Source organism: Carassius gibelio, chromosome B5 (assembly GCF_023724105.1).
Source record: "Carassius gibelio isolate Cgi1373 ecotype wild population from Czech Republic chromosome B5, carGib1.2-hapl.c, whole genome shotgun sequence".
NCBI lineage: Eukaryota > Metazoa > Chordata > Actinopteri > Cypriniformes > Cyprinidae > Carassius > Carassius gibelio.
Window position 1 is genome coordinate 40,502,730 of NC_068400.1, and position 17,161 is coordinate 40,519,890.

General features: G+C 37.7%; 1 protein-coding gene and 1 pseudogene across 2 annotated transcripts in view; one reads left to right on the forward strand and one right to left on the reverse strand.

Annotated features, from left to right (window-relative positions):
* The window catches only part of LOC127957658 (BTB/POZ domain-containing adapter for CUL3-mediated RhoA degradation protein 3-like), a 5,392-nt gene extending 2,507 nt beyond the window's left edge, over nt 1-2,885 (forward strand). For both annotated transcript variants that reach the window (XM_052556281.1, XM_052556280.1), the window contains exons 4-7: nt 344-430; nt 522-574; nt 664-859; nt 1,401-2,885. In XM_052556281.1, the coding sequence (XP_052412241.1) occupies nt 344-430; nt 522-574; nt 664-859; nt 1,401-1,619 (555 nt within the window). In that variant the 3' untranslated portion in view covers nt 1,620-2,885. The remainder of the gene's footprint in view (nt 1-343; nt 431-521; nt 575-663; nt 860-1,400) is intronic.
* On the reverse strand, nt 2,329-16,606 carry LOC127958206 (unconventional myosin-Ih-like; annotated as a pseudogene).
* Nucleotides 16,607-17,161: the final 555 nt, after the last annotated feature.

The window sequence follows — 17,161 nt, forward strand, 5'->3', positions numbered from 1 at the left end:
AAGCAATCAAAAGCAACAAAAGAGCAATAATATGCAAGTGTATTTCACAAAGTAATGTACTGCATTTTGTCCAAGCAATAATAAAAGGACACATTTAATTCATAATTTGTCTTAAATATCATTTTGTTAAAGAAAAAAAAAAGTGAATCGAATCGTGAAATCTAAATCGTGAATTGAATTGAATCGTGAGTTGAGTGAATCGTTACATCCCTACCGACAACAACACATTTAAGTAAAAAAAATTCTGTCATTTAAAAAAGCATATTAGATGTTTAAATATAAAAATATTCTAAAATTCCAATTAAATATAAAAATAATATTCAAATTTTACAAATGTTTTCAGAACAAAGATGCGTATGAACCATTCTGTAAAGTTCCACTGGTGACATCATCTAAAGAGGAACAGAGGCTCATTGCCACTGCAAATAAGGTGCAAATGCTTTAATCATGTCAATCTTAAAGGAATACTATTTGTTTTCACCGAGAAGAGACCCTTGACTTGTCTTTCTGTGTATATGCAGCCTACAGTCAAACTGCTGTACAACAGGAGCAACAATAAATATTCATATACAAGGTAAAGTGTTTAATTTCTTGTAAGATTTTGATTGTTGAGAAGTTTACGGTTGAGCTTTTACCTGATCAGATTGCTCTTTCTCTTTGAAGCAACTCTGATGACAACATGTTGAAGAACATTGAGCTGTTTGACAAGCTGTCTCTGAGGTTCAACGGCCGAGTGCTTTTCATCAAGGATGTGATCGGTGATGAGATTTGTTGCTGGTCCTTTTACGGCCAGGGCAGGAAGATTGCAGAGGTGTGCTGCACGTCAATAGTCTACGCCACTGAGAAGAAGCAGACAAAGGTTAAGGGTTATCTGTCCGTCATTTTCTCTGTTTTCAAAAAATTAAATCTCTTCATTTCTAGGTTAAAAATGTTTAATTCACAAAGCCTAGAAGTAACAGCATTAAATGTTGCATGCACAGCAAAAAAAAAATATATATATACCTTATTATATTTTGTTCCAATCTCAATACAAATATCTAAACATAAACTCTAGACTTCTGAGAAATTAAGTGACTATGATTTTTAAGTAAATGATCTCGATTTACGAAACTTATGACAGAATTTGAACTGGAAAATGCTAACCGAGGAAGAACAAGTTTGTGTGGAAATTAAAGTATTAAATATCTGTTGGAAGTTGTATTTTCAAACTGTGATGTGTTGAAACGTAACTCATCATTGTTAGAGCATATTGCTGGATTGCTCGGTTTAATTTAGTCCTTAGATTTTCTTTACTTTGTTTCACAAACCCCAAAAACCGAGAACTGTCTAAAAGCTCAATTTGTCCTAAATGCTTCAGATCGGTTTATATGACTCACTTTTTTTTATTTGCTCCATCACAGGTTGAGTTCCCAGAGGCTCGCATCTATGAAGAGACCCTCAACATCTTGCTCTACGAGTCTCAAGACGGCCGCGGACCTGACAATGCACTGCTGGAGGCCACAGGGGGCGCTGCAGGCCGTTCCCATCACATCGACGAGGACGAAGAGAGGGAGCGCATTGAAAGAGTGCGGAGGATCCACATCAAGCGCCCTGATGACCGCACGCATCATCACCAGTGACGCCTGCAGTCCGTCCTCTTTTCAGTGCCTTAACAACTGCCAGCGCTTCGGTTACACCCCTCTGTTTGCACACAGACACGTCAGTTAAGTTTATCCCAGCGAGACATAGGGATACTCTCAGAATCGCTTGTCTTGATAATGTTACATGAATGTAGCATATAGGGCAGAGCAGCGCTGACCTCATGTGCATTTTTAAAGACCTCACTTAAAAAATACAATGATGGTGTAAATGTGAATAGAAATGCACAACAGATGGTTAGTTTTACAGCAAATTCCAATTAATATATGAAGTCGATCAGCTGAACTGTCATTTACTTGTATGTTGGCAGCATATTGAAATTTTCCAAATGAAGTTGTCTGCTGAAGTACTTTTGTATTTTACATTATTTACCATATTTGTTTCTGTTTGAGTGAAGACTGAGGGGAGTTCCTGGTGCCTTATAGATTAATCCTGTTCTTTTTTATTTGTGTGTGTGTGTGTGCATTGTGTGATAGACGTTGGATTTTTGTGGCTTTTGAGTTTAGTTTATCCCTCTTTTCTTATTTTCTTTGCTTTGTGTTAGAGCCAGGATTTCACAGTGCTGATAGTTTGTCTTACCGAGATTCAGGATGAATTGACAGATTCTTAATCTGTCAGTTTTCATTTTATTATGCTTGCGCAAAAACATTCATGCACGCTGTCATTTGAGGATTGCATGTGCTGGATGCAACAGGTCTGTATGAGTTTGGCCAATAGAGGGCAGTGTAGTGTTATGGTGTTTTCACTCATGCACAAGAGAAGGAGGCACTTTTAAACAACAGTTCTCAAATTTTCTATCCCTTTTTAGCTACAATCCATAAAATAGATTATGCTGTTACATAACTTTCTGCTGCACTGTATTAAATTCCATCAAGTTAATTACGCTTCTGGGTTTTGTAAGTGATCTCATTCGAGCAAAGAAACTGAGATGAAGTCAGAAGCGTTCGGATGTATATCTGTAACTGAGAAATGGACACAGAGTATGTGTGTGTAATTAGAGACCAGACCACGTCAAAGAAGCTCCAGGACGTAGGAGAGTACAGGCTCTCCTCTGCTGCAGTTTGTGGTTAGGAGTTTTATTTAAAGGTGTATTTAAACGAAATCAAAATAAAAACTTTGAAATCTGTAATACTGTAGAGCAGTTTGTACAGAAACGTGCACATGAATAAAAATGTTTTACATGCAAATTATTTATTCATATGTTATCACAAATAAAGATTTCTACAAGTTTTGTAGATCAAACTGCATTTGCTTTGTATTCTATTTCTGTGCTTTGGTATAAAACAATTATAAATATGGCTCAATAACAAAGCATGAACATGAGCAAATAAATTATTCAATTTACATGAAATGTCAACAAGAATTATAACTTAAAAAGGGCAGCATTTATGAAAACAACAAAATATACATTTTCAACAACCGTTTAGCTGTAATTTTCCATTTGTACACAGAGTGCTGCTTTGGATCTCCATATACTGAGTGTGTCAGTTTGGGGGATGGAGAAAGATATCTTCTTCCATAAGGGTTTCCCTCATGAAATATACACAGACTTGGTGACCTCCTCTAGATCATCGAGACTTGACCCGTGGAGCCACCTTTGATAATGAAAGAGTCTTAGTACTGGAGAAATAATGTCAAATCAAGCTAAAATATTGAAATAATCACTTACCACCATAAGATGACCATTTTTGCCTTTAAGAATCATAGGTTCTTGACCAGTGCTAAAATCCACACCACCCTCCTTTCCTGCCTGGATCTCAAACGTGATGCTGTAAGAAGATCAAATGTTAACACACTGTCCAAATGAACATTGCATGTTGAAATATAAGTGTTGGGCTTTTTACCTTCCCTGAACAACCTTGATGTTATTCTGCTTGTTTGCAATCACAGCCAGTTTGGTCAGAGCTTCAAACAGGTGGTCACACTGAAGTACCAAGTCCCCCTTAGACACAGTAAACTACATTAGTACTGTGTATAATACTGTATGGATTTTTGTATCACGAAAGTCTGGCGTTTACAGAAGCATGAAGCCTGGTTTGCTCACCTTCTGTTTGGGATCATTCAAAGCAACGTGGAGGATCATGACAGAGTCACCCAGATTACTGACAGAAGCACCTGTGTACACAAGATAGATTCACCGTGGACTCGGTTCTCTCTGCTTTGCAAATAAATGTTACAATAAAACACACATGCACATCATTCAAATGATTGTGGTCTGTAAGATTTTTAAATAGAAATCAATAGTTCTATTTAGCAAGTATGGATTAAATTGATCTTAATTGTCAGTAGATATGTTATAATGCTGTAAAAAATTAATAATAATATATATATATATATATATATATATATATATATATATATATATATATATATAATAAGCTGTTCTTTTGAACTGACATGCAATATTATTTTTTTATAATGTGTATTTTTTTTATCAAATAAATGCAGCCTTGCTAAGCAAAAGAGACGTTCATCAAAAACTTTTTTTTTAAACTTACTGACCCCAGAATTTCCTCAAATCTCAATAAGGAAAAGTTTAAGTTTTTCTCAATAGTGCAAAATTTTACTTTTAGGGGTACAACATGCCCTCAAAGGTACACCTTTGTATCTTATCAACCTCTAATGGGTGCATATTGGTACCTTAGAAGTACATTGTAATATTGTAATATGCATTTAGGGGTAAATAAGGCACAATTTTGTACTTTTGAGGATAACGTACAGGTGGGAATTTTTAGCAATGCTACAAGGGAATAATTAAAAGGCAAACTATTTATGAGTGCTGTAATGATGTTTTAATTCACATATCTACCTTTCGTTACCCACCTTTTAGAGAAACATAGTCCACTCTCTGCTTGATCTTAGCCTCTTCTACCAAATATACAGCAGCCTGAGTGAGAATAAGTTGCCTTGGTCTGGATTTAAATCCGTTTCTGTCATACTTCACCACAGGAACGCTGTACTGCAGTCAGAAAAAGTGTGTTTAGGTGACGTACTGTATGTGGGGGAAAAAATATTATATTCTGTATGATTGACAGTTGTGCATCATACATTATAAAGATTCTGATTTACCTTGATACGTTCATGTCGTATAGTCTGAAGAACCCTCATGTTGATGTCTTGTTCATCTAGTAAATCAAATAACGTACATAAGACATATAAAAGGATCTGAGCAAAACTAACTGTAGTTTATGTAAACTACTGACTGATTCTGGTGTCCACAAAAGGAACAGCAATGCTCGAAGGGTAGCTGTCCTTCTTTCCTTTGAAGATGGCACTGGTTACTGCTTTTTGTTGCAGCTGTGAAAAGATCAGCCAAAAAGTAAACATGGCGAAATGAACTGAAACTGTAATTTAAAGACTCAAAAGCCTGTGACAACAGTGATAGTGACCTGTGCTTTCTTCTGCGGCGTAATTCCCCGCACGTACTTCCTCACCATCATCCGTGTGTTCAGCTGTCGCAGAATCTCTGAGGTCTACAATCACAACAGCGCCAAAGACAGTCCCAGTTTAAAATACAGTTGAATACAGTGGCCTCAAATCCAGACAATGAAACCCTTGAAATGGAAGATTAATGCAATGGAATTTATAGTTTTAAGTGTGGCTGAAGTGATCAAATTTAAACTCAGTAAACTCACTCACAAAAAGTATTCTAGTAGCTTCATGAAACGGTTGAAGCACTAATGACACATGGACTATTTTAATGATGCCCTTACTACCTTGAATGTTTTAGTTCTGTTGCTGTCTATTCAGGAACAAAAAACTCTTGGATTTTATCAAAAATATCTTAATTTGTCTTCTGAAGATGAAAGGAACAAAGCTCTTACAGGTTTGGATGACAGATTGTTATTTTATCTGTTGAGCTGTGCATATGCATATGTAAAGATGTTCATCCTTTTCATGGTTTTAATAACAGAGTTTGTGAATACCTCTGTCATGACTGGAGGAGGTGTCAGCCATGTGGTCTTGTCCAGGACAGTCTTTGGTAAATTGTCTTTCAGTCTATTTAGGTAGCTCTGTCGAACAAAGGCCAGGTATTCGGAGTTGTCGGTAGTTTTTGCCTCACGACGTGTGATATAACCCTTAATAAATCTGCACGGAGAAAAATCATGTCATTATGGGAATGCCATCTCATCCTTTAAAGGCGTAGTTTTCATCTTGGGGTGAACTATCCCTTTAAGTAAAAAGGCATACACCTGGTCAATAAAATGTGTTGATATTAAAAAACAAAACTAATATTTTATTAGTTAATATTATTACTGTTTAATGATTTTGACAGCCCAGGCTCTGCGATCTCTCTCTTTGCGTGCCTGCACTCCCCTCCAACACGTCTCAATTTTTGTAGCTAAATGTTGGCAAAAAACAAACAAAAACAAGGCTGAATCACAAAATAATGCAAGGAGTGCATATATGTATGATATATTAAAAAACACTTTATGTTGCAATGAAGTGTCATAATATTCTGTAATATACTGTACTATAAATAACTATGAAATCAATCAATAATGTTACTTACCAGCTTCTTTCTGTTTTCGAAACTCTCCTTTGGCTTTGTAACCTTTGTATTTGGCCTGTATTCTTGTAGCTGTAAAAGCAACATTAACAAATACTTATGATAAAACTTTTTTTTTATGTATCTTTTGAATCCTCTGTTGCTTACCCAGTTCATGCTTGCAGATTTCAAAGGCATCTTCGGTGGCAAAAAGTGTCCTGGCATATCGTATGAATATCTTTGTCCTTTGAATATGAAGGGTAGTTCAGGTTTGTGTGGTGAGAATACAGGTGTTAATTCATCAGTATTAAATTGTGAAGGTACTGTAAAAGCCTGAAAGCGCTCACCTGCCCATTTTATACTCATCAGGCTTGTAGCCTAAATGTTGCACAAGTGTTTCCACTCCCTCTGCAGGTACACCTCTCCAGTGGGGCCAAGTGGCAGGACAAAGAGCTTTGTACCTTAGGAATGATGCATTAGGTGGGCATTTATAAGTCTAATAAGTGTTAAACAAATGTTCATATTTAAATATCTAAAAGGGCTATTATACCTCTGCAGAAAAACCTCATATCTACGTCGATAAGCAAATCCAGCTCGTCTGACCCTCAGGTGCTCAATTAACCCAAGATATTTCACCTGGTGCCTGACCAGAACTTCATCGAACTTGCCTGTGACGGAAAGAGAGGAAAAACAGAGTAAAAGAACACAATTCTACTTGACCGGAAATAACTAATTCAAGCCGAGTTCTTAGCATTCACATACACACGTTTCTCACCGGACTGTTTATTGTCATTGGACTTGAGGCAGCGCACATACCACGCTTCCTTAGCCGTCAGAATCTCCGTCAGCTGCAGAAGACTGTTCTTAAACTGAGTAGCCACCTACAGATTATATTTCACAAATCAGATTGAAAGAGATTATGTCCATTACGATGTGAGCTGTGAAAGTTATATATTGTATATATATTTTTTTTAATGAATGTCATTTTTGTTTCAGTGGTCTTGATTCAAAATAGAAGGCTACAAGGCTCATAACAATGCAGCAATTTATAGAAATGCTATGACTTATAAACACGCTGTGTAATGGAATAATTCCTTTATCACATACAAAATTAGAGTTTCCTATTTCTTTATTTTAGGGCTTTCAAAATGATCAGTCAGATGGAAAATAAAAGTTTGTGTTTGCATAATATATGTGTGTATTTATATGTTTATGTATTGATATTTATTTATATATAATATAAATCATGTAGAAATAGGACAAATGGGTACCAACAATACAATATGTGAAAATTCCATTTCATCTTTTAAAAAAAAACATCCTTTCCAGTTTATGAAAACAAAGTTTATAGTGTATAGTATGAGTATATTTCAGTATTTTTTGCACGGCACGTGGACTCACTGTCTCAGGTCTTCTCCTGCTGTCTCTCTCAGTGGCTGGAAAGCACTCCTGTATTATAGGGTTCTTTGACAGGCGCATCACCTTTTGGTTACACACATACAAATGCACATATAAGGAAGCACACATGCACACACTCATTTAATCTTGTTGGTCCAAAAACACGAGAATGCAAATAATATGAGCCATTTTCCTTTCATCCACCCTGACCAGCATTATCCTTTATTGCACACCCTGTGCACTTACATCTTTGATGTTCTTGTACAACAGATCATTGTTTTTGTCAATGAACCCTGTTGAAAAGAATAGATCATAAAAAAGAAAAGGTTGTGAAAGCATGTTACCAAGGTTTACTGACATTTGAAATGTGTTTCTGTGTGTCTTCTCTTACCCACAACACAGTAGGTCACCTCCCCTGCATAATGAAGAAGACGAAAATCGCCTCTCTCCAGAGACTTGCGGGTCTTCTTATCAGCCAGTTTATGCCTTCAGTTCACAGAACAGTAAAGGAAATTGCTCTCACTAGACCAAATTAAAATCAAGTCAAGTCAAGTCTTCATCCAAGTTTCAGTTGTAGGGAAATATAGCAGGGATTTTATGTTAAACACTGCGTTAAATTGGTTTCAAATGCACATCCGTTAATATAATAAATTTAAAGCAACATCACAATCTCTCCGTCTCTCACACTGCTGTGCACTTTTCATCAGGGTGTCAGTCAATGAAAGGCTTAAAAGAGACAATGTGGCCAAACCAGGGGGTGAATGCTTCAGTTTCAGATACGCCAAGTTTTGCTGATTCTTCCTCATCAGACGCTTGTAGTGAAGAACCAAGCTGCTGATGGTTTCTACCAGCACTACTGAATTACTTAAAGCAGAAGAACTCTTGCTTAGTGCCACCTACAATATTGAGGTAATGATCAAACACAAACTCACGTTATAAAGTGGGGATGATTGCCCATTTTCTCTTCAAGCTTTTCAAGAAAAGTGAGATCCGTGGCCTCACCCGGCCTCATACACTCCTCATCCTGAAATACCAAACGTTCTCTTATGCAAATGCTCCAACAAGCAATCTTTTATTTCAAAAAGTGTCAGAGAAGTAAATTATATCTTTCCGCAGGATGTTAGATGTCAGTGTGTACTCATTATTCCATACCAACACAGAGATGATTCCTCTGTGCTTCTCTTCCACCAGATCACAGATGATTTTATTGTTGAAGAACTGCACCGGCTCCCACTGAAACAGTGCAAGAAATTGACCGTTATTTTCTTACTCAAGCTCTGCATATCATTCTAATTTTGGATAATGAATGATCGATTTGTTTTAGCTCACCCCAATCCCTTCTGCCTCATATTCCTCCTGTTCAGACTTCAGTGTCAACTGAATGAAGAGCTGCTGTAGCTTCTCATTGCAGTAGTTAATGCAAAACTGCTCAAAACTAAGCAAACATCAAATCACAAAAATGTTATACTATCATACACAAAAATTATCTATCTATCTACACTATATTGCCAAAAAAGTATTGGGACACCTCTTCTAATGAACAAGTTTGAATACTTATACAAATATTAATGTGTAAGCATTTAAAGACATTCTAGGGAGTTTTGTGCAGAGATGGGACCAAGTCACACATGTGCAAGTCTCAAGTAAGTCTCAAGTCTTAACCTTCAAGTCTCAAGTAAGTCCCAAGTATTTTTTTCTTGGGCAAGTCAAGTCAAGTCAAGTCACAAGCTATGTCAAGTCAAGTCCAAGTCAAGTCACCTTAATATTGTTATTTTACCTGCAGAATCTGATCTTAATAAAGTTAAAAGACAAGATATAAGTAACTGTCAGTAAATTTAAATAATTTGGATTTGCATTGTAAATACTCATGTTCAGTAAAATACATCATGGAATCAAACAAAATTGTAAGTTCCTAAAATTATTTATTTTTCACTTCTGCCAACAGTGTTTGAAATGTTTTACATTTTCAACATTGAGTCCATAAAACTAAACATCCAACAGACTCCTCTCTGAACACCCCTCTCTCTCTCTCTCTCTCTCAAACACAGTTTACATACAACATTAAACTGTTACATTTCTCCTCCCTCTCTCTCTCTCTCTCTCTCTCTCTCTCTCTCTCTCTCTCTCTCTCTCTCACACTCTCTCTCTCAGAGTATAGAATATAAATATGACGTATTTTCAGCTGTTTCATACTTTTTTGTTATGTACAGTACAGACCAAAAGTTTGGACACACCTTCTCATTCAAAGAGTTTTCTTTATTTTCATGACTATGAAAATTGTAGATTCACACTGAAGGCATCAAAACTATGAATTAACACATATGGAATTATATATGGAATTATATACATAACAAAAAAGTGTGAAACAACCGAAAATATGTAATATTCTAGGTTCTTCAAAGTAGCCACTTTTTGTTTTGATTACTGCTTTGCACACTCTTGGCCTTCTCTTGATGAGCTTCAAGAGGTCGTCACCTGAAATGGTCTTCCAACCGTCTTGAAGGAGTTCCCTGAGAGATGCTTAGCACTTGTTGGATCTTTTGCCTTCTGTCTGCGGTCCAGCTCACCCCTAAACCATCTCGATTGGGTTCAGGTCCGGTGACTGTGGAGGCCAGGTCATCTGGCGCAGCACCCCATCACTCTCCTTCTTGCTCAAATAGCCCTTGATGCCTTCAGTGTGACTCTACAATAGTCAATAGTCATGAAAATAAAGAAAACTCTTTGAATGAGAAGGTGTGTCCAAACTTTTGGTCTGTACTGTACATAACAAAAAAGTATGAAACAACTGAAAATACGTCATATTTATATTCTGTACTGTATATATATATATATATATATATATATATGTGTATGTAATATGCACTTGTCATGATTGGGTAATCGCGGCAGCTACATTTGTTTTTCTGATTAATTGTTTTGCTCTATGAGAAAGACAAGGTAACAAAATATTCGGGGCTTATGCCCCCTTAGCCCAACCCTAGCGGCGCCCCTGGAATGCGTTTTTTTGACGGCCTGCTAGCGGATCATTAGGGGCTGTTCACATCACGTCTTTTGTGCGCGCAAGTTCGTTATTTCCAATGTAGGCGCGCGGTATGCGCGCTCATAATGGAATCAACGCCCTCAACATCTAAACTTTTCACAATGCCGCAAGCGCACCGCAGGTCATGTGACAATAACTAACCAATCAGCTTCATCCTTTCTCGTATCAACGTTGAAAGCTCAGCTAAGAGGAAGGAACAGCTGTTCATAGCTGTATATGGATTGCCATTTTGAAATGAATTTAGTAGCAGAGCTACTGAGAGCGATTTTTAGTGCTGCAAATCCATTTGTCCTTTGCTGAAATTTCCGCGTTTTCAATGAGAGAGAGCGTGTCATGGATGCTAAGCAACGACAGATGCCCCAGGAGCACTTCTGCCCGAGCGCTTTGGAAAGAAGGAGAAAGCGGCGCGACTAGCGTTTTCCACGCGTTTTTAGGTGCGAACTATTGAAGACAAAAGCGATGACCCTCGGTACCTCTCAGGCTGACATGTTGATGTGATGTGATATCTGATTTAAGTGGGCGTGGTGTGTGTAAGGTAGAGAGGGCATGACTGATGATAGTGTCCTGATCCAGTCACGACGCTATTCTCAGCCTGCGCTCCAGCTGAGTAATCAACTTTATTTTAAAAAATAATTTATATATTTTATATTCAAACTGAAAACATGATGTAATTAACACTCAAGTCATTCAAGTCATCGTGTCTCAAGTCAAGTCAAGTCCCGAGTCTTTAAATTCCAAGTCCGAGTCAAGTCTCAAGTCCTAAAAATAGCGACTTGAGTCGACTCGAGTCCAAGTCACCAAGTCACAAGTCCCCATGTCTGGTTTTGTGCTTCTATTTTTTGTTTCCAACAGTTTGGAAAAGACACTTTTTTATTACAGGACAATGCCACTTTGTATAAGGCCAGGTTCAAAAAGCATTGATTGATTGATTGGTTGATTGATTGAGTCCCATTTATTTCCAAACACATACCTGTTAACAGAGAATACCTCAAATCCATAGATGTCTAACAATCCAATGACTGTCTTCCTTTCAGAATCCTAAGAGAGAAAAAAGCAAGTCATTTTGGTTTCCAAGATAGCTCCTTTAAATCCATCTGGTAGAATTTAGTAAAAAGCATCACATATTTCCATCTCTTTAAAATGGAAAAACCACATCCAGTGACTTTCAAATGAATTATCCCAGGAGATCTGCAATGTAACCAAACATTGGCCAACAACATTTTCCCCTGTTGTCCTCTTACTTTATTCTCCAGAGATCCATTGATCCTGTTGACTAGCCACGTGAAGGCACGGCCGTAGATGGCTTTCGCCAAGGCATCTCTGGCATAGATAGCAAGATCAAGAGTAAATGGACTCAGAACCTAGAAGCCAGAAAGACAGTTGTCACCTGCTACAAGAATGATTTAGAAAAATCATCATCACATTACAAAATTATTTGACCTCCTCTGATCTGGCTTCAATCTTCCTGAATGTCAGAGCTTCATGAAGAACCTTTACATGGATCCCTAACAGCTAAAAATAAACACAATGTCATTGTAAACGAGTATGTAACACAATAAAGAAAATGTATATAATAAACAAACTGACCTTGGATACCCAGCGCAGAGCTGGATTAGAGTTTAGAATAGCATAACCTTTAGTGTCTCCATCAAAGTGCACGTTCCCCAGATGGAGCACACTAGCTATAATCCCAAAGAGATGCTGAGATATTAAAGATAAAATGTATCGGTTTATGATCAAAGTACTTGTAGATTAGAACATTATACACAAAAACTGTGCTTCTACTTACCTCAGTGTCACTAGCATCAAAGTCAATGACCGATAATGCGTTTTTAACAGTTTTCCAGTCATTCTCGTCATTAATGGAGCCCACATTAGAACATTCTCCCTGTAAAGACAACATTTATCATAAAAGCATTGGAGAGTCTGATTCTACAAAGATTTCAATTATCATTTTGGGGTGTCGATTTATACCGGTATTGGCGACAATTGTGATATTTAAACAACATGTCGCAACATACTGGATATTAAAATAATGCATATTACACATAGACATAGTATAACACATAATAATACAGAGCAATTATGGAGGGTACAGTAAAGAATAAATAGTGAATAATTTGATACTATCATACTATGATTTGATCAGATTTGACTGATAGTATGGTTTCAGTCAAAGATTTCTATATATATCCAAATATACCATTATCGTGATTTTTTCAGTCAAAGATTTCTATATATATCCAAATATACCATTATCGTGATTTTTGTGGCCATGAAAAAAATCTGATATTGTGGCAGCACTTTTTTTTTTTGCACATCAGAATTACAATTAGAAATCATACCTGCACTAAATAACTATAATGTTTAGTGTCTTTCTCCAATCCCAGGTGCCTCAGTAGATCTTCCTCTCCTCCCTCCACCAGCTGGTAGAAAATATGAAAGTTTCTCTCACCATGGTTTTGGTGAACCACTCTCGACTTTTCCAGCAAATAGCTGAGGATGTGGCCACCAACAGCATCTCCCTACGTATTGGACACAAGCGTGAATCTTTTTTAACATGCAATATTATTTAATGGGATTAAAGTAGTACGGCATTTGTCGATACCTGACAATCAAACTGGATGTCCATATACTTCCCAAAACGGCTGGAGTTATCATTTTTCATTGTTTTTGCATTTCCAAAGGCCTAAAAGCACATATACTGAATGTAAAGCATACATAATGAATGGTCAGACACGTTTTGAGAATATTATTGTTGGACTGACCTCTAGTACAGGGTTGGACATGAGCATGCGGTCTCTCACAGTGTCCAGTAAACTGGAACTAGGGCAGCTGACCGCGTAGTACTGCAAGATCTTCTTGGAGGCCTCAGTTTTACCTGCTCCACTCTCTCCGGATATCAAAATAAAGTGGTTGTTGGCTTCTGATAGCATGGTGTGGTAGACATTATCTGCTAATGCATATCTGAGAAGGCCAATAATAGTTTATTTTTTATTTTGTATTATTATTTACAAATGTTTTGGCAATGAAGGTAATTAACAAAACTTACATATGAGGGGGCAGCTCAAAAAAGTTCACTCCCATGTAGAGGTCCATTTGTTTCTTTGTGTAGATGTCCAATTCTTTGTATGGGTTTACAGATATCAGCAAAGTACCTATGTAAGTCTGAGAGCACAGAGATGTTGAGATGACATATTCACAATGTAAAAAGCGAAGTAGGCTTTGTTTCTGATGTCTGACTCACATATATCAAATCCTCTGTGAAACGCTTCTTCAGATTGTCCAGGAAGGCTGACTCACTGTTGTGGGCATCAAGAAGCACAAAGTCCTGAATGCCAACTCGATCTCTGGCAATCAGGGCTCCCTCCAAGTCCAACTGACCCAGTTTAACCTTTCCTTTCTGCCAATCAGACAAGCACAACACTGACCATGACCCAATGCAATTTGTTCACACTGACCAAGTCTATAGACCCCTTTTGCGCGGACGTCACAGGTACATCACGGTGCTAGCTGGAGGCAAAATAAACGGAAAAGTGGAGGCGGCTAATACAAACCAACACAGGGTCGGCTATTCAAATGGAGTAAAAAGGAGCTTAAAATGTCGTCTTGTTGTGTTGTTGGTTGCCAGAATCGACGGAGAACATTTTATATACATTGTTGTGATTAATTGTGACCGGAATTTAAGGACATGGTAAGAAAGAATAAAGTAAGTTTATAATTAATTTGCAGTCTTCGGAATTTTTTTTCTAGAAAATATTTACATCTTAATAATAATTTTACTGTAATGTCACTCTTTAAGTCTACACTCGTTAAGTGTAGATGTCAGGCCACTCAATCGGAGGTTATCCTGTCAGATCGTCCATCCAATGAGTGATTGTGTACGGGTCGACCAATCTGGTTCCGTCCGTTAAAGTTAACTTTTTCAAATAATTATCGCGGTCCCGGACAGTGAGTGACCTTAAATATTCGGATAAAGCAGATATATTCAGATTTTCTCCAGACACTGTTAAAAAAACAAGCTAAGAAAACTCGCTAGCTACCGCTTGTTCAAGTGTTGAAGGGAACTTTCTGCCTCCAGCTAAGCCCCGCCCACACAAATACGTCACCTTGTTTACCAACTGTAAAAGGGTCTATAGGATTGTGTCATTCTGCAGGCATACATTTCAGAAGCTTAGCTTTTAAAGCAGCAAGACAGGCCTTAAAATCAATTTCTGTCAAATAATCAGTGACTCATTTCCAAACAATATTTTCTTCGAATATTTCCAAAGAGTTAATGGATGTTGCATTTCTTCACCGACAAAAATCAGCATTAAAACTGAGCTGTTTGGTGACTCTTCTCCTTTTCATTAATAGATTTGTTGAGACTCAGACTGAAATTTGGGGTCTAAGGTCTCTGATTGAGTCACAATCATCGAACCGCATAATCCCCTGCTGATGTTTAACTAAGTACTTTATAATGCTGCTCCCTATTGTAGAGGCTTTTGTAATGAGATATCATCTGCAAGGAGTAGACCACGTTCCTGTCCCTATGACTGACAGCTTTGCTTTCGCTAAGAAACCTATTTAAATAGCACGTTGTGGCTGGATTTATTCCACCTAGCATACTAGTTTACATTCATTACACCTTAAATATGCGTGCCCATATCTTCCAACTTACTGAGAGATACTTTCGAAAGCCAAGAGTGCTTGTTTTCACTCCACTGAAATATTTCCTGAGATCTAGATTTAATCAAAACCAACATCAATAGTAAAGTGGATTTAATCAATGCCAATATCTAGCACAGTTGATATTGCTTAAAACCTTTTGGTTTCTTAGGTTTTTAAGCAACTCAGGATGAGGTTTAGCCAAAAATTTCACAATTTAACTATTGTCTGCAAAAACCACAATCCTCAACCCAAATGAGCAGAATTTGTTCTAGTTACTTCCTTAGTTTAGTGTCTGTCATTGTGTTTTAAAAAGAGAACAGAGAAGTGTATTTCTCAATATGTGAAAGAAATTTTGAAGGCATGCATTACTCCACTTTTTAAAATTGTGTATTTTTAGGATTGCAAGTGGTCCTTACTTTTCTTCAGAATTTGTCCAGGATATTTGACTCTCATATAGCGAATTAGAAGAAGAAAAAGAAAGGGTGTGGTGTGTGTGTGGGGGGGGGGTGATAAACTAACTCTAATCTAACGACTAGAAGCCCCCAAAATCCCCTCCGCTCCCCCTTTCACCCTCATAAACCTCATTAGCTCTGAAAGAGGCCAGTTTTTTTGTCCTGTAAATTCCAAAGACGTTGGACAATGAAGAAGCTTTTAAAATGCATTCTACATTCCATTACACATATTCTCTCTGCGTATCCTTTCAAAATTTATTCATTAGAAAACATTTAATGTCACACCGAATTTCACACTGGGCAGTCCCAGGACAATAGATTAGATTTGGCCTATTTGGGCTGGTGCGGGCTGCTTGGATGTAGAGGGGGAGAGGGCAAAGGAGCAGAAGAGTGAGAGAGAAAGAGGTAGATATGAAGGAGGGACAGAGGAAGGGAGGGAGGGGGTTGCTTATATTTGTCTGATCTGAGAGCTTCTGAAATGAGGCCTTCTTGAGACAACAGGACAGACTAAATTGTGCTGTAACGGTCTGTGTCCCGCTGCTCGCTGAGACACTCATTTAGCATGCCCTTGGGGCACACAATGGAGGCTTGTTCTGAACACCACAGTTATACGAAGACTGTAATCAAGGGTGCTGGTTTTGGGAGGGGGGACGTGTTTCTTGGATGAGAGATTTTCGTCCACCTGTTCACCAATAAAATTTTCATCCCACTGCATACAAGTCGTGAATCACCACCCAGCACCTCTCATCACTTCACGCTTCCCACTACTTCATGTCCTCGCCGCCAACCCCAAAACATGCCCCTCCCGCTCTCGCCCTGCTTTAAGCCAAAGGGGCAGGTGAACAATATCATTGAAGATCCCCCATTTGAGATGTCAGAACCAATCTCAATCTCTGCGTTATTGTGGAGACTCCCCCTCTCTAGTTTCTGTCCCCACATGGGAACAAGCTGAACTCAATGTCACATGAGGAACAATGGACAGAGGGGATGCTAATGTTCATAGTGTGACACTTTCAGTGTGATAAGATGCATGGGCACAGGAAAAGCCTGTTCCTCTTCTTCTCCAATGAGAGACTCAAACTGAAGGCAAAGATGTTACTCTCATAGGTTTGAGGAACCTGTATGGTTCACATATACAGTCAGAAGTTTGGAGACACTCAGGTATTCCAAAATAATAATAAAAACACAAATTAAAGTATGAAAAGTTGTATTTTTGATTCTCTTTGCCTAGATTCCGGATACCAGATTAGTCAACTGCAAAAGGTGAATCTTGGGAGGATAAATGAGTTAAAAGAGCTCCCATGCCAAAATAAATAAATAGATATTGAATATTTTCATAATTACAGGATTTCATAGATATTTTCCAACCAATTCCTAAACCAATTAAACACTGTAAGCAGTCAGAACGTAGACAAAACTATTAAGGTCAACCATATTTTAATAATTGCATAGCCTGCAAGAAATGTAAAAACAACACTGAGCCCCAAAGTCAAG